General features: G+C 41.0%; 1 protein-coding gene across 1 annotated transcript in view; it reads right to left on the reverse strand.

Moving 5' to 3' along the window:
* Window positions 1–18,141, reverse strand: part of trim62.1 (tripartite motif containing 62, tandem duplicate 1) — a 36,141-nt gene that overhangs the window by 5,534 nt on the left and 12,466 nt on the right. Inside the window, exons 3-5 of the mRNA XM_069145815.1 lie at window positions 7,938–8,033; window positions 3,631–3,887; window positions 1,368–1,483 (exon numbers count right to left, since the gene is read on the reverse strand). Coding sequence (XP_069001916.1) covers window positions 1,368–1,483; window positions 3,631–3,887; window positions 7,938–8,033 — 469 coding nt within the window. The remainder of the gene's footprint in view (window positions 1–1,367; window positions 1,484–3,630; window positions 3,888–7,937; window positions 8,034–18,141) is intronic.

The following is an 18,141-nucleotide window of genomic DNA, read 5'->3' on the forward strand; positions in this document are numbered from 1 at the left end:
ATTGATGCAAGAAAGTAATGAACAGGTTAATGGATAGAGGAAATAATTGTTACTTGCAGCCATATAGTCAACCTATATGGCATTTTGGATAATATAGCTATTCACTTTTTTTTTTTTTTTTTTACCAAGAGTGAGATGAGACAGTTGATATCGTTAAATATAAAGCTACAATAAAAAGGCAGTTAGCATAAAGGTTGGAAACAGGGTGAAACAGCTCACCTGGCTCTCGCTGAAGGTAAACAAATCCACCAGCCAGCTCATCTAAAGTTCTCTAACCGACACATTATAACTTGTTTGTTTAATTTGCACAAACACCAAAGTGTAAACAACAATTTGCAGTTCTATTGTTACAAATCAAAACCAATAAACAGACACCAAAAAAAAAACTGGTGTGGTTTTTGCCCAGTTTCAAATCAATCCAACAAACATGGTGTAACATGTAATTGAGGGATCTTTGGGAAAGAGCCAGGCTGTTTGTTTCCCATATTTTGAGAAGCTAACCTAACCATCTTCTAGCTATATCCTCATATTTAATAACAGGACACGGCAGTGGTATTGATTTACTTATTCGAGTCTGGTCAAGAGAGCAAATAACCATACTTTTTAAATGTGTAACTCTTTCTTTAATGCCTGTGGTGCTTTACACTTGATTCCAATCTTTATATTCGCTAACCTACATGTAGGGCTGAGTAGCGTTCAAATTGTTTTTAATCTATCTTGACTTCGGTTCCTGAACAATCCTGGTCATATCATATATCAATTTCCTAAAATCCATTTTAACAAATAGATAATTAGAATTCGCATTGCGGTACAAATCTTTAGTTTTAATGCAGTTTAGAGGGGAAGAGTGTAACCCAGGTTATTTTCTGTAGCTACAATTCCCAGATGTCCCCGAGTGGATGCCACAATTTACTGATATTCTCTGAACGCGGGTTGAGATCGGTAGACTGTAGCTAGCCGGTTGCCCACAGAGATGCATCGGGTCCTCCCTCGGTTACTGCAGGGCACACAGCTAAGTCAACTCAAGACACAAAATTACTCTGAAAAGAGTGAAATAAGGTGTTTTAACTTGTGATTTACTGAAGTTAAAAACGAGTGATTTTATCTACGCGAGGCTGCGTATGGGAAACGTTGTGGTCTCACTAGCGCTGATAACGCAGCATAAACGTAGAAAAGTTATGCTTTTCAAATAAAAACACGTTAGTGCGGATGTAGCTTAGTTGTTTAAAATTTGGTACCGAAAGACACGGCATTTTTCGATACTAGATAAAAACTTTAAAGCAATTTTACCGGTGCCATAAACGTATTGAATGTTGATCCACATGTCTGAGTGACGTACATCTCACGGTGTAGACGTGGTAACATACCTGGTGAAATGTCCTGGAAGAGTGATTTCCATATTGTGTACTGTAAGGGCCCCATGTACTTGGAAGTCGGGAAGTCCTCATACGTCAGATTGGTCTCATGTATCTTCCCTTTAATCCTGGGACAGAGAAACAGATCAATAACAGTCTAAATCTAATTTGCTGCTTTTTTTTTTTTTTTTTTTTTTTCCATGTAGTGCTGCCTCTTGTTCAGCCCACAACGTCGATCCTTCACCGAGTTAATCTGGTTTGTGCATTTGAAATGTGCCATCATTGACATTAAACAGCTGACAAACTGCTTTATAAATCTCGAGCCACAGTGATCAGTGACTCGGCTCCAACACCGTTACAGTTTGATTGAATATGAGCGCCCACATGAATCACTCACTGCACTTAAATAAAGGTTAGAGTTCAGGTAAGACATTGACTGGGTTGGTTAACACATTGAAATCCCCATTTAGCTAAAAGTCTTTAATTATGTGTGGTTTTCAAAGGATAAATTGAAATTTAAAAAAAAAAAAAAAAAAAAAAAAAAAAAAACATTTTTGAGGTTCTTGTGTTAGTTGTTCCTTCATTTTCTTATTGGTCAAATATTAAAAAAAAATAAAAATAATATATATATATATTTCTGAGTGCTTTTATTATCAGAAATCACACTATTTTCTGTTTCTTTATAAGACTTAAATATTTCTACGGCTGATCTGATCAAAGGTAGCTCGATCTCAGTCAGCAAGAAGTGCATGTTTGCAGTCTCGTCATTTTTCTCTCCATTTCCTCCTGATCAAAGGCTGCAGGTGCGGAAGGAGGCTATCAGTCCTTCCTTCTACTCGATGACAACTTTTCTGAAATCCAACCTTAAAGTTGAATTTAAAAATGCTCTTGAAACTTTACTACGCCCTCATGTGCTGTTAGAAATATGTCACATCACTGAAGCTAAAAGAGACTCTTAACTGCTGTTTCACTGCGACTTTAAGGTCTTTCCCCACAAGACATAATAACACGTCCAAATGACTATAATTTGTAGAAATCCAGATGTGTGACTAATGAAAGGAAAAAAACAACATAATGAGTTGGTTTGTAATGATTTAAGCACAAAATCCATAGCACATGGTGCAACTGTATTAAGCGCGTGTCCAAAACCACTTATGCTAGTTTAAACATGGATAAAGTAAGGTGCATGAGTCAACAGGGCTATACTTAATCTCTTACTTAATCAAAGGTGTGGTTTGTGCGTAACATAAAATAAAACAAATGGAGCATCATCTCCCATTCCCTTTGAAAGCCAGGTGCTCTCGCAACCTGACGGATTAGTATCATGACGGCGGATTTGCCGAATAGCAGGAAAGAACTCTTCTCTCCAGAATAAACGGATCTGCATGTGTACAGATTGATGCTTTCACATTGTAATCTTTGTATTTTTAAATCTCTCGCATGTTTGGGTTGCCCGTTTGCACGTTTCCGTGTCGGACAAGCCGAGTGTAAGAGCTGTGCACAACAATGTAGGGGCATATCAGCGTCTTAATAAACCTTTTTCAATACTTTTGCCTTTTTGGATATTGTTAACATTTCTACATAAACCTCTTTAAAACATGAATCTGTTAAACGTGTTGCCTTTTGGGGTTTTAAAAAAAAGTAGCGAATGAAAACAAGACTTTATCCATTCATTTGATACTTGACCTTTTTTGATTCTCAGGGCTACAGATGCTACATTTCAGTACTCTACTAATCTCCTGGGACTTTTCTGTCTGATTGAAATTTTTTTTAAATGGCCACAAAATCTGCACAAACCATTTCCTCTCAAACAATAAGACATTGGCCACCTGTAGCTTTAATTAAATAATACTTACGCCAAACAATTTTGGCGTAATCAAATTAAAGATATAGTGATGTTAGAATCTGTCAGTTTCACCAACTGTATAGCAAACCTCATCAAGCTGCATTAAGATATTAAACTGTTCAATTAAATTGTCCTCAAGTCCCCCTCCCAGATTAATATACAGCTGGTGTATTTCAGGCCTAATACTCCATCTGTTCAGGGATTAGCTAATGCTGTTGCTCAAATCTGTACTTTTCTCTTTCAGCAGCCTTTGCTAGCACAAGCACAACACACATTTGGCATGTTGGGAGGTATTATAATACAAGTTTTTCTGCCGTTCTGCCTAAACTATACCTAATCCTTCTCAAAATACATGTATTTATAACAACATTTTCTGATTGGACTACGGTGATGATGCCGTCAAGAGAAAACGCAGCTCAGGTGAAGCACCTCTCAGATGTGACGGCTACACCCTCCAGGAAGTCGTGTCGCCCCGTCTCGTTGAGGCGCTCCTGCAGGATCTGGATTCCCTCCTTGACATCGCGCAGCTGCTGACTGTAGCGCTGGATCTTGTGCTCGATGTCAGCCAGCTTGCGAGCCGTGTCCATCTCCAGCTCCTCCAGCATGCTCTTCTGACGCTCGCGCAGGAAGCGATGAAGGCGCTCGAAAGCATCCCCGATGGTTGCACGCAGGCTCTTGGCCGAAGACTGGAAAACGGAAACAAAAGATGAAACGGCAAACGTCTCTCGGCCGCGCGTTTATAAACGCCTGTAAAACAGTCTCAATACTGTAGTTAGCGGAGTTGGTTGAGTGTTTCAGTCATAGTAGCCAAACTCTTAATTAGACATGGGTCAATTATTCAAGGGTTTACACAGTACTCTAAAGTGTGTTAATATTACATTAACAGTCATTCATCGATTCACCTTTCACATGTATTGATTTTAAGAGGCTCCCTGAGAGCAGTGTTTGTACAACCCTTCATGGAGAAAATAAAAAAAGCTTTCACACCACTGAGGAGACACATGAGTATACTGGAGCAGAAATAACCTTAAAAGATGACCAGGAGGGGGCACAAAGGCCATCCGGTGTGGGAAGCCAGATTACAAGACCGGCGGAAAGGCAGAGAAAATCTGAAGCTTTTAAAGTGACCGGAGCAATTTACGGAGAACAGAAGCCCGGGAGCTAAAGAGTTGAAGAAAATGATTTGTAGCTCCGGAGGGAAAATGTGAAGCTGGACATCAAAGAGAATTAATCATCTACGTGTGAGCAGTCTGAGTGTCAGAAAGACAGAACAGAGATGTGTGATGTGAAAACCCTGCAAAGATTGCTCAGAGGTGAGCAGAAGACTTTCAGTTTGAAGCATCTCAGACCGGACAGTTAGACATATAATTAAAACTTTTCCCGTGACTGTTGTCATTTTAATGAAAAACCTGAACTTGTGTTTGTACACAGCTTCAGAAGATATCCCATTAAAATGCAACTCAGAATAATTAATTAATGACAGTAATCCACACCAGAATTTCAGATGAAACACATTTGTATGAAACGTCTATGAATATTTCGTCAGAAGGGAATTTCAGCCGCTCCTCTGATCTTTACAGGGGGAGCTGGATTTAGGAACTGTGATCTGTGGTTTAATTACACTCGCCTACAAATTCAATCAATCTTCTTCTCCCAGCAGGCCTGTTTCTCTTCTTCTTTCACAAGCGAGGGACAGGTATTCTCACTTTGCCTGTGAGAACCTGTTAAGATGACGATGTCTCAGCAAGCATGAGAGCTATGACATTAAGGTGGGCTGCTGCAACACAGCCCTCCTGCATAGTTAAGAGTTGAAAAACTGATGGCGTGGAGGAGGAGGAGGTCTGCAGCAGCCCAGCTATCAGTCACACTGACTGTTTTGGCCCAGCAGGCTGCGATGGCACTGAGAGGGAGTCTGCAGCCCTTGGAGACAGCAGGCTGGATACTTTTCATGGCAGCATGTGATTATTAAGTGAATCCCTGGTGGGCGCATGAATAGGACGCAATGTCTTCCCTTCAGACGGAGACCCTCCACCGGCACACACGAGCCAAGGATTCAAATTGGAGTGCCAAGCAGCCACGTATTAGTTCAAATGAGAGCCGAGCTGCTGCAGTGAATTGTTCGCCATTTTATTACCAGCACTGAGCTCCAGGTCTGTTTAACAAAAAAGGTAAATTCGAGCGGCAGACCAATGAAGCAAATGTCCGAAGTGCCAAACAAAAACGACAGTTCCTCGAATGGCCACTTGAGGCTGGCTCCAAACGGGAGTCAATCCTCATCGACACCCCCCCCCTCTCTCTTTTTTTTAAAAGGACCAACTTTAAATCTGAGATAAACATGTTTACAGCCTCGTACAAATTCGGTTTTGGTTTCTATAATTTATTTCTAACAGCTCAACGGGGTATGAATTTTTAATGACTCACCTGTATAAATAGTATTAAGGCTTAAAGTTGCGTTTAATAAACGAGGGGGACGTTTTGATCGACAGGTGGGTGCCCTCAGTATGAAAGCTGCTACCTCCAGGTTTTAGCTATCGACTGTCTGCCGCAGCCCAACAGAGACTCTCCGCAGCGCTAGTTTCAGCAATCAGTCTTCATTTGGACCGTCTCAACTCCACCTTTTGGCCCGACTCCCGGCTGATCAAAAAATAAGTCCATTTTTTAATTACAGTCTGTGGGGGAATTTCACTCATTTTACAAGGCAAAGTTTGCTTACAGGCTTTAGGGAGTACAACTGCATGTGTGAAAATGTGTGGTGTTTGTGGCTCCACCATACTAGCCTACACCGTAACCTACAATCTAACAAAACAAGGCATTAATGCAGGGAGACAATTCATTGTCAGTTTCCTAAATGTATCGGATGAATACAGTCCCGGTGTTACCCTCTTTCAGGAGGAGCACTCACTGCCAATGGATATAAATCTAACGAGATCAGCTCATTTCCAATGAGAAGTGGGGGCAGCTCCAGCAATTAGAGTGAGTTGATGAATTGGACAGGGCTGACTGGCTGGCAGTGAAGTGTCCTGCAGTGCAGAACTCGTTCACAAAAGGTGAGTGATGCAGTAACATCGGACAGCAAGTAACAAAAAAAATAAATAAATAAATAAAATACGAGAGAAAGAGAAATGTACTCCCTAAATGACAAATACCGCTGACGGCTGTGACATCGCCAGAGACCTTCCCCTGGTCAATAGCTTCAATGTCACTACTTGAGAGAAGAGAGACGTGTGTGTCTGTGTGTGTGTGTTTAAAACAGGTGACATGAGGAGCCAATGCTGATGGTTTGATGATTAAAACAAGGTGTCGAAGAGACGCTCAATAAGCCAATTTACGTGTTGGAATTTAACAGTCAATCGAAAGCAGTTAAGAAGGAATCTGGATAATCAGTGACTGAAACACTGCACACATCAAAGGCAGGTCTGCCCTTGATGTTTCTGCTCACCGACACGTTCTTTCTTTACGAGGGTGGATCAAAAAGTTCAGCTACTACCCCCTTCGCGGGTGGATAGTGTGCAACACCACAACGTGCACAGAGCAGGGGGAAGCAGTAACTTTTGGGAGTTTTGTGTCGAACTCAGGAAATCGGCAACAGAGACCTTTGAACGCTTCAGAACGCCCGCAGCAATGAGCCGGGCGAGAGGTTCTGAGTGACATTGGCGTTTCAAGATGGGCAGAACGTCACTGTCCAAGACCGGTAAAGACACGATTTTCTTCCACATTCGCGGGGTTGTGCACCGTGAATCTGTCCACCGGGGTCAGACTGTCAACACCGAGTTTTACCGAGACCTTCTGAGGCGTCTGAGGGGAAACATTCAGTGCAAACGACTTGAACTGCGCCGCGATGGCACTTTGTTCTGCAACGTGACGACGTGCCACGTCATTGAAAAAGGAGCAAGCTTCTCGTTCACAGCAACAACATTTTTGCTCCCCACCACTCGCTGGATTTGGCTCTTTGCTACTTCTTTCGATTCCCCAAAAACTTGAATGTGCGCTCTGCTGAAGTTTCAGGTGCACGGAGAATTCGCTATCTGTAGATATCTGTAGATATCCATACTGTCTGTTCTGGCTGGCGCGTTCTGGCATTTGCTGGTACATACCTAATAACTTGTTGAATCAAAATGGTTGCTACACCACATGCGCTCTTCTTCCCCGATTAATCATTCTACCTATGAAATGTCGAATAATAACATATAATAGCCGTCACACGTTCCCCAAGCCCAAAATGATAATGTTTTATGACTAATTGATTGTTTAAGTTGCTTTGTTATTAAAGCAAACAAGCCAAAAAAATAAATATATATATATATATTGTTAGCTCTCAAATGTTAACATTGAACTGATTTGCACACATAACTTCGGGTACATTTCTATTTCCAACTATTCCAACGACTGTTTAGACTAAAGGATAAGGTGAGAATTAAATGACTTATTAATCGCTTCTGAAAATAACTGAGTTGCAGCTCTACAGAAACAATTGTATTATTACTAGATTGATAAACTGACAAACTGTTTCATCAAAAGACCAAATTTATAATTCATGCTGAATTATGGTGGATGTATTTTGTTTTCCAACAAAAATGACGAATGCAAATTTCCAACTCACCATTTGAAAAACCTTTTACTGACTATATTGATAACGAAAATGATCTTCAGTTGCAGCATCGGGGAAAATGGTTGCTGCTGGTGCAGCTCTATGAAAAACAAAAATTTTAATAAAAAAAAAATAAAAAAAGAAGTACCTTGGTCTCTGTGAGTTGTCTCTGCAGGAGCTGCAGGGCCTCGGTGTGTCCCCTCTCACTGTCCTGCAGGGTGGCAAGCTGCTCCTTCATCTCCCTCTGCAACACAAACAACAAGACACAGAGCAGCGACTGGTGATTAGACTTGTACATGACAGAACAGCAGAGCTAAATTCCATTAGGAAATGTATTTGGAGGATTTCCCTTCAATTTGAAACACAAACCTTCTGCTTCGCCCCCGTGATATCTCAGAACCACGGCCTCTTACGTTAAGTTAATGCTAATACTGTTGGCAGGCAAGCATTTTCCCCTCCTCTAAATTGTATTGTATTATTTGTGTTACGAGGCTCTATGATTGGGTATGAGGCAGTAAAGATTTAAGCCTCAGCTACGAAACAAACAAGCCAGACGGAGAGCGAGATATGAAAGGGGTAAAAATGAAATCTCTGGAGATGCTGGGCGCCGTCAGAAAAAAACTGGGTCTCATCTCTAGTCAGGCACATGCTGGCAGAACCCGCACCGCTCAGCCACCTCCGAGTCTCCCTACAGCAGGAGGGAGGCTCTGCGGGAGCAGGCTGGGATGGCTCCTGTCACGAATGCTGCAGAGTTTTAAGCAAGTCCCCCGTGCCAACAACACCGGTGTTTTATATTTGAACACAAAAGTGGCCTAGCTGATGTACTCCCTTAAGTATGGACTTCCATACATAAATGAACACTCAAAATCTGACTTGACTTATGAACCGAGATAAATGCAGTCGAAAAAAACCCCTCCCAAATACCTCTTTCGGTGACACATTTTGGCAAACAGAGAAAAAGCATTCATAGGGGAATCACAAACTTCTGTTACTACAATAAATAACTACATTCAAAAGACCCTTTTTCTCAAAAGGATAAAAACATGCACGGCACAATGGACCTGACTTTTGTCAAACGAATTTGATTGCCGTTTTAAAAACCAATATAAGCCTGTGTGTAAATATTATAACATGAACTTTCACCGTGGCTTTGTTATGAATTAAAAGGAAATCAAAAATAACAAAGCCTTTTTGTTGGAAAACCAAAACTGTTTTCATGCTCATTGAATTTTAGTTTATCAACACCCCTCCCAAAAATGTAAACAGACAATTGTGCTGAAATTTGACACAAACAGCTACAAATTAAACAGAATGTGTGCACTGGTTGAAAAATGGCATAATTTCCTTTGGTTTGATTCAGGGGAAAAAAAAAAAGATCTAAGGAAACATCCTGACACAAGCTCCATTTATTTCAAGCCCCCCCCCCCCTGATAAGCCACCCTGCTGCCTGGTGTATTTGCTCAAGTAACCCGCGCGTTGCCTGCTCTGTGATCCACCGAGTGTCACCTCCTCTGAACACCGACTGCAGCAAAAATCCACCAAATGGAACTGTCAGCTTAGCGGGGCTAATAAAACAACCATCACTCAGCTCCTGTGTGAGGCTGAAATGAATGCCAAACAGATTTTGTCTGGCAGAAGAAGAAAAAAATCCATATCATTTTACAAGGAATAAAGAAAAAAAAAGGTGAAGGTACCGGTGGAATGGGAAAAAAAAATAAGCATCTATTTGGGGGGCGCTTGATTGTTGGCAGCAAAATTAAAAGGAGCGAATGTAAGGCTGTGGTAATGAGGCATGTTTCATCTCAAGGACAGCAACGGAAAACTATAGTTGGTGCAGAGGGGGAGCGTGACTCTCCATGTTAATGATAGTAAGTGCGGCAGGCTCGGCAGGCTCTCCGCCTCATTGCTACGCGTTTTTCTGCAGCAGGTCAAAGGCCGCTCCTCCCACACAATGAGATAGACCGACACTGACAGAGAAAACACGTACCTCCACTCTTCTGCTGCGCACTGGCTGACTGATCAAGGCAGGGCAACTCTTAACTGTTGCTGCCATCACTCACGATAGATGGATGTGTCAACATAAGCCCACGCATCTCCGATAGCCCCAAATAATCTGCCGAATGCTTTTTTTTATTAAATGCATACAATTATAGATTCACATTGTTTGGGAGTCTTGCATCATCCTCTGCATGACTAACTGGATATATCCACCCTGTTCCTGTTACTTAGGAGCCATTAAAAATCAAATGCACCGGAGAACGTGTTAAACTTAATTCAAGCTGCATTTTAGAAACAGCAAAAATTAACCTTCATAAACTTCTAGCCCCTAAACCTCCTCTATAACGTGCAATTACATAATCCTCTTAAATCTTCCTGGATGCGAAGACCATGCTTTAAATGGAGATTTTCTGTCATTACATTTCCAACAGAAAAAAAAATACAGCCGTAGTGTCCATTTCCACCCATGAACGAAAAGACAGATCTGAAATTGCTGGAACATATCAGTATCTACAGAAAAAGTGTGCACGATGACAAGAAAGCCTTTATTGTGTGATAAAACAAAAACAAACAAATGCAGGTAGATGAATGCTGGTGTAAGCAGCCACTCTTACATCGAGGTGTGCGTGTGTGCAGGACTGCGGTTGTGTGTGTTTTTCCGTGTTGTGCGTGTGGAGGTGTCTCTCCTGTCCATCGAATCTGGCCAACACAAGTCTGACATGACATTTCCCCAGGACGTCAAGTTGCAGGAAATAGGGGTCACGGCTGGGGGATTATAAATCTAAAACTCATTTCATCCCGCTGTCATTCCCTTCTTCCTCTTCCTGTCCTGTCAGGTTAGCAGCTCTTGGGTAGATATACACTATACAAGTGGATACATTATTAAAACAACAGTGTTTCTAAAAAAAAAAAAAAACTGTGCTTGACACTTAGAATTCTTCAAACTTTTCTTACAGCTGCGAGCTTGATTATATTCAGCGGCGCGTTCAGGATTTAAAGAGCGTTATTGCGAGCCTCAACAAACAAAACAACATACAGTGTCGCGGCATGAATAATAAAAAGCTGGCAGAATGGAGAACTTCCTCTCGCGCGCAGACAAGAGTCGCTTCCAGCCATTTCATTCAAGTGAACCGACAGAGATGAAATGCAACAAAAACGTGCAATTTAATCTTCTCACTGGAAGACGTACAGAATGCAGCGTTAATTACAGTGCAATCTTATTTATCTGTTTATAGTTAGGCAGCCAGGGCAAACTCCAGTAGAGGCCACAATAACTCAATGTGTTGCAAGCGACTTTCATAAGGACAGTTTGACATAACCTTCATGGAGCTGAGGGTGTAATTCTGTCAGGTAGCAGACAGGGTGGGTAAACAGGACGTCAACCAATGACACAGCAGTGAACACACCGCAGCCATCACAGTCAGCCAGTGAGCTTTATGGGCTCGTTGTAATGTTGCTATGACCAGGTCAGAAATATCTCGTCTTTATGCGCAGTATAAAAATCACAATGGCAGCAGAATGCTGCGTGCTCAAGGCTATTTGTGTGGACATTACAAAGGAAGCTATTGATGTGGAGGTAAAGACAGTAGTGCAGTGCTGTATAGTCTAGGTGAAATATAAAGCAGCTCCTCCAGGAAATTCAAACCCTGAGATTAAAATAATGAATGCAAATGAAACCAATCTCTAAAATATTTGTGGAAGCCTGCAATTGAACAGAATTCCTGTGATTTCTCAATACTCAATTGAAGCTCTGCAGGAGGCATTCTGGCACAAAGTAAGCCTTTTCCAAACAATTGTTGCTTTATTTACAAAATCAACCCACCTTAATTAAAGGGCTGGTTGACCGGAAAAAAGGTGGCCTAAGTGTATAATTTTCTAATAATCATTCCCGTTCAAACAAGTTTAGGAATTCTCTGAAAAATAAGGGCAAGTGGAAAGATTAAACATCACTGCTCATGTAAAAGTAACATGATACAAGCAATCGGAAATAAAAGGTCAGAAAAACAGTAAACAGAGAAAGGAACTGAGGTAAATGTTCTGCTAGTAGATGAAAGTGCTGCATTTTTTATTTTTTTTTATAAACTAAGTTCAGGTGAAAGTTCAGAGCAGTTCTGCTCATCAATAGTTCATCCTGATGATGACCTGATGACAAGCGACAAGCCGGTGTGTGGTCCCGTCTACACGGTGCGAGGACCCTTTCACAGCACTCAATGCCAGACCGAGTGCAGCCTGAAGACACTGACGCCGGCTGCAGAGAGAGAGAGAGCTAAGAGAGGGCAGCAACTACTGATGTCACAACCGCAGGAATTCTCGCTGCGAGATGACCTTTGTCCGAGGTGCAAGATATTTTAAAAATATTTCGGACATCTCTGACGCAACGTTCTTCTCTAAAGCTGCTAGGCAGTGCAATATCAAAATGCAGACCAACGACCTCTGGGATTACAACGCATTGTGTCAGCACAAAGCCGTTTAAAATGTTTCCTTACCAACCAAAATGTTCTGTTACAGCAAGAGCAGGTCATCATTTTAGCGAGTGAAACCGTAATACTTGTTTACATGAGCTGTGTGCAAAGTTAATGTTAAACTGTGGGCCAAAAGACTTAAGGCCAATCATATAAATGGTTGGATACACCCGTCTGTCTGGGGTGACAGCTGTGTGACCTCTCCCTCCCCCCTCTCTCTCCCCCTCCCCCCGCCAGCGCCAAAACAAAAACTAGCACACACACAAAAAAAAAAGCAGGAACACAAAAATGCTGTCTCAGGCTGTAAACTCTGGTGTATTTGTTCCAAGACATCAAATTGAGCGCAAGCTGTGCCTTACATTCCAGAGCCTGGTTTTCCTCTAGCGTCAGCAGAGCCTGCAACCTCTCCAGAGGGACGAGTGCGTCCCAGCAGCCTGAGCTCAGCCAGCAGAGCAGGCAGAGGCCAGCTGAGCTGACTGAGCAGGCCTGCCAGAGAAGGCTGGAGGACAGAGACACTATTCCCGTCCAACATCTGTCCTAGTGAGACAGAGGCACCCTGAGCGGCCTGGATACTAGATGGGTGTGTGAGCAACTATTTCAGTTTGGACCGACAGAAGATATAAAAGACGTTTTCCCCTTTGAGCTTAAAGTAAATCCTTTTTAGTGAGAAATTATGATTTCCTAACATTTATATTGCTTTCTAAGCAATTTACTGAAAAGAGTAGCTTAATCGATTAGTCATTTAAAAGAAAATCAATTGCCAACAAATTTGATAATTGAATAATCACATAATATGCATATCAAGTAGAGCACCACCAATACCAATATGAGGAAGTATTAAATAATTAGTATAATTGGAAAGTAATTGATTATCTTTGGGTACTGTACTGTTAGTCGGTTGAGGTAGATGATCGCATACCTCCGAGTTTGATTTGGTTGGGAGATTTCTTCCTGTTAACAAACAGTTGTTGCCCATGTGGCGATTGTTGAATTGTTGGGTTTCCCTCCTTAATGTTATTGGGTCTCAACTTTACCGTGCCAAGTGCCCTGAGATGACTTGTGTATATAAATAAATGAAAGTGAAATAAATTAGTTGGCCAAAACAAGCCAATTTGATGACATCACCTTGGGCTGTAAGAATTTTGATTTTATACACCTAAACAATCATTTGAAAAATAGACAAAATAAAAGACAACTGAACTGTGTATAGTCTACAAAATGCCAGATGCCACACCGTCACTAATTCTCAGATTCAAGGGCAAACTGAGTCCTAAGCCAAAAAAGAAGTCACAAATCCTCACATTGGTTTCTCTGGAAACAGCTTGAAAACGACCTTAGTATTAATATGGCAACATTTTAGTAAGTTTTTCACCAATTGACTGATCAACTAAATGTTTCGGCAATTATTTTGATCTTTCTACTGTCTTTTTAATTTTACATTGTTCAATATTTTTGATTTAGCTGACAAGCTGTTGACTATTTGACAAAAATATAGGACCTATTCTCATCTGTGATGACCCCCTCTCCTACTACTTCTTTATTACCAGCAACATTTAGTAATAGCAGTGAATTGAGTGGAAGCGCTGACGCTGGCGGCCTCCGCCAGTCCTCTGAATATAGGACACGTCATGGAAATGATGAATGCTCAAAGGCTGCTGCTCCACTTCCTGGAGCAAGGAAGGGCACAGCGTATGCAAATGTATAGCCCCACATAAGAATAGCCAAGAAAAAAAACACATCACTGAAAATCAAATCTAATATATGAATCACTCAAATGAAAAAAGATTAATGGTGTTTAAACTGATAACGAAGGTCTACGAAGTGTACACACTAGGCTGAGGGAGGTGTGGGGCATCACCAAGGCAACACAGTAGGTGGATGTGTGAGGGTAATAAGGAAGACAAACAGATCTCAGACCTATTGATGTTAAGTCTGATATTCTACACAGTATAGGACAAGCCATTAAAGAGGAGCAGGGGGATGTTGTTGGCAGTAGAGTGGAAATCAGAGAGGTGTTGCTTGATACCAGCGAGTCTGCTGCTTGTATAAAGTCACTCAGCAGCCTGACAGAAACTACTCAGTGCTTCACCTTCAGCCCTGAGGCTTTTATAGCTCATCTCCTCCTGACTGATGAGCACCACTAGCTTTTGTACAGATATGTAAATAGGAGGTCCAAGATTTAAACATTTTCATAGCTCAAGTTGGACATTTATTTGACAGACAGCCAGTTTAAATGTTTATAAGCCTTGTGCGAATTTTCAGAATACTTATCTCTGCGGCAGCCAGTTTCAGTTCCTCTCTGAAGAACTGCTGTATCAATCAGCCCTGTCAGGAGCAAGACGCTAATCTCAGAGAAGGCTATACATCATCTCAACAGGCAACTGATGGGGAAAAAAAAAACATTAACATGCTATAAAAAGAACAAAATCCTTCTTTTGGGCGTTTGGAATGATTAAATCGGAGACAAACCACAAACTTCTCAAAACTCACTGACTTCTAAAATTATTTCCAAATAAGGGGAACATGGTTGTGTAGAAAACAAAATGTTTGTGTGTGTAAACAGAAGTTGTACTTTCATCAAAGTGGAAGCAAAACCTCATTCAAAATGCCAAAGGCATCTGTAATAATATCAGAAAACTAAAAGCTCAGCCTAAAGGTGTGCCATATCATATCGTTCACCAGAATATCGGTATAATTTGTTTATGATTAAAAATAAATTATTGTGATAATGGCTATAATCTGACTTATGCAATGTGACGGTATGACGCACGTTATGAGCGTACCATTGCGTACAGCAACGACAAGCACGGCTGAAAGCGGCTCCACAGTGGTCGCTTATTACGAGACGCAAATTCATTGTGAAAATATGGGTCTGGCCATTTTCCATTAAGGATTGTTTCCACTCGTTGCATTATAATGGGCGCAGACCTAGGGTTCATTTTGAAACAATATGTTGCGCGTCGAAATTCCACCGCCGCCATTGTTGAAACTACTAAATTGTCACTGCATTAAACAACCCCCACTAGAAAACCTGTCAATCAAACAAATACCCCCCCAAAAAAATGCCAATTTTTGAGGCCTAATATCTGATTCATGATGAGATCATTTTTAGATGGACTAACACAAAACTAATAAGAAAGAGTTACTTTGATTTTGACTTGTCAATACATATTTATTGACTTGATATTTCATGAGAGGATATGTTAGAAAGAATATCCTGAAAATGACCCTCGTAGTTTGTATGTTCCCTGGGTGCTCCGGTTTCCTCCTACAATCTAAAAACGGCAGGCTGGATTAACTGGTGCCCCTAAACAACCCATAGGTGCGAATATGAGTGCGAATGATTATCTGTCAGCCTGACCAGTAACTTGTCCAGAGTGTAACCTACCAAATGTCAGCTGGGATTGTCATGACCCTCTAAAGGATTAGCGGCCATTGCAAAAGGATGGATGGACCTGCAGTGGTACAATTTCATGAGAGTTTACAGCTTCAACTTGTAATTTCACAGTCATTTCCACTAGAACTTCCTGTGTTTTAGCGTTAAACTATTTCAAATGTTTTGATTGCAATGTTTCAGCAAGTTTCAACAGCTGCATCTTAAAACTCCACCTGCAGACACCAAACAAACAGAAACGGAATTAAAATGCAGCACAGTTGATCTCTTTTCTGCTGCAGAGTGCCTTCACTCTTTGGCCACAGTGGGTAAACACACCCTGAAAATGACCCTTGGATATGTTTGACTGCCAGCGGATTTTCACCACAACCAAACACGAGCTTGTGTCATCTTTTGGAAAAAGCTTCTTAGGATTAGTCAGACCTCCAATAGTCAGCATGTTGTTAATATAAAACCATGTAGTACGTGTCAGGCGCACAAATCACCTTGTGAAAAAAACATGATTTGGTTGCACGCCAGCCCGCACCACATGACAGGGATGACAAACGGATCTGTTTGCCTCTACTTCATGCTTATCAGCATGGGTGTGACTGCTGTAGCTGATGTGTATGCATCGTACAGGCTAGAGCTCGCCAACAGCTCCATCTGACCAAATAAAGTGTGTGCCTGCTTCTCTTTTCACTCAGTATTCCTGACATCAAATAAATATTTGGTAGGTACACCTCTTTTGATAAATCACACTGTAAAATAACTGTTTCTGTGGACAGTAGCGGTACTGTCGCCTGAATTCTAAGTATAACCTCCAGTCAGGTCTGCATGTTAGTAAATCCCCCGATGATTTCCAATAATCGACATACTGTAGCCCGGACCATCGTATTAAAAAACAAAATGCTTGTGCAAGGAGCAGCAAAATATAAAACCGTTAACAAATAATGCACATCATGTTTGTACAATAATGACCAGCTTCAACCCACACGGGTCTTCAGCAGGCACACACAATGTTATACATGGAATCTGCTTCAGATGAGTCTGCAGGCACCGTTTTACTCCTAATTATAGAGAAATTGAGGCCATGTAAAGTAAAGTACAGTGTACTTTGTTGTGAAAACAACACATGAAATAAAGAATAAACAGTCAATTGTTTATCAGTACACTTAAGTAACCACCACCTCAGAGAAAGAAAGTCAAACACCCTTTTTCCTGCTAGTTTCTGTCTCACTTGACTCAGCTAGACATTTTAATTTCCTAAAAAGGGTTTCTTTCAGAAATATTGAAAAACAATCGGGTTTCTGTCTGTATGCTCAGGCCAACATTAAATGTACTGCAATGTGAGCATTTAATTGCTTTAACCAAGAATAAAAACCTTTTTACTGTTCATCCCTAATGAGACCAAAGAGAACTGTAACTGCCGAATGATCCATTTCTCATTTTATTTCTGTAGTGACAGGATGCTCAAATGTTACTGACCAGTAGATACCAAATTAGACAGAAAATCAATTTTTATTTATTTTTTTGGCTTTCAGAAAGATTAAAAAAATTGAAAAGGTTCATCTTTTAGTAGATAAAATCATTTTTAATGTCTGAAGGGAAATTACAGTATTGTAGCAGGAGTTCATATAAAATCACAAAACACAAGTAACTTACAAGGCAGATGAGTCTGGAGACAAAAAACAACAACACAGTATTTTGTCCAGTTATGTATATACAATTATATGCACAAAAATAACTATGCTCGATAAAATAATAGAGGAAAATAGAATTCAAGATGTAGTTCTAACTGTGTCAATTAAAAGTAGAAAGTGCACCGCTGCACAGACGATGATTCTCACCTCCCGGCACAGAGGGAATTCGTTAAGCATTGTTATTGTGGTGAGCAGGAATGACTTCCTGTAGCAGTTCTTATTAAATCTGAGCTGAAGAAACCACAGACTGAAAACTCTCTGCTGTCTCAACAGTAGTTTGTGCAGGGGATGGGATGTGTGGTCCATTATGTTGAGCAGTTTGTGTGACATCCTGCTCTAAACAACCAACTGTGTGGGCTCCAGAGCTGCAGTCCTCAGGATTGTGGACACAGTCTGACAGTCCATGGAATCAAGCAAATATTTTACATGGCCTTAATGCCATTTTAAATGAAACAGTATTATTCAAGCCACCACCAAAATGTCTATGAGTAAAGGTCAAATGAACTGTTGATTGCATAACATGCTCAATGACTGTATTTCAATAAAGGAGTTTTCTCGTTCACTTCAAAAGATGGCGCTGTGGATAAGAAGTATGTTTTCACTTGCATTTTCTGATTAAACGTCCAACACCTTTCACAACACTTTTGATGCTTGAGGAATGCTTACCTCTTTTGCAGCAGCAGTTATTATAGGTCACTGTGGATAGGCGTGCCTGCCTATGTCCCTAAACTGTAAACAGCTGCTACTGGAGAAGGAACTGCTGTTAATTATTACATTACATTCAGCTGATGCTTTTATCCAAAGTGACTTACAACA

This window comes from Embiotoca jacksoni, unplaced genomic scaffold (assembly GCF_022577435.1).
Source record: "Embiotoca jacksoni isolate LCO1_2020_lvr unplaced genomic scaffold, fEmbJac1.0.p SCAF_1, whole genome shotgun sequence".
NCBI classification, from domain to species: Eukaryota; Metazoa; Chordata; class Actinopteri; family Embiotocidae; genus Embiotoca; species Embiotoca jacksoni.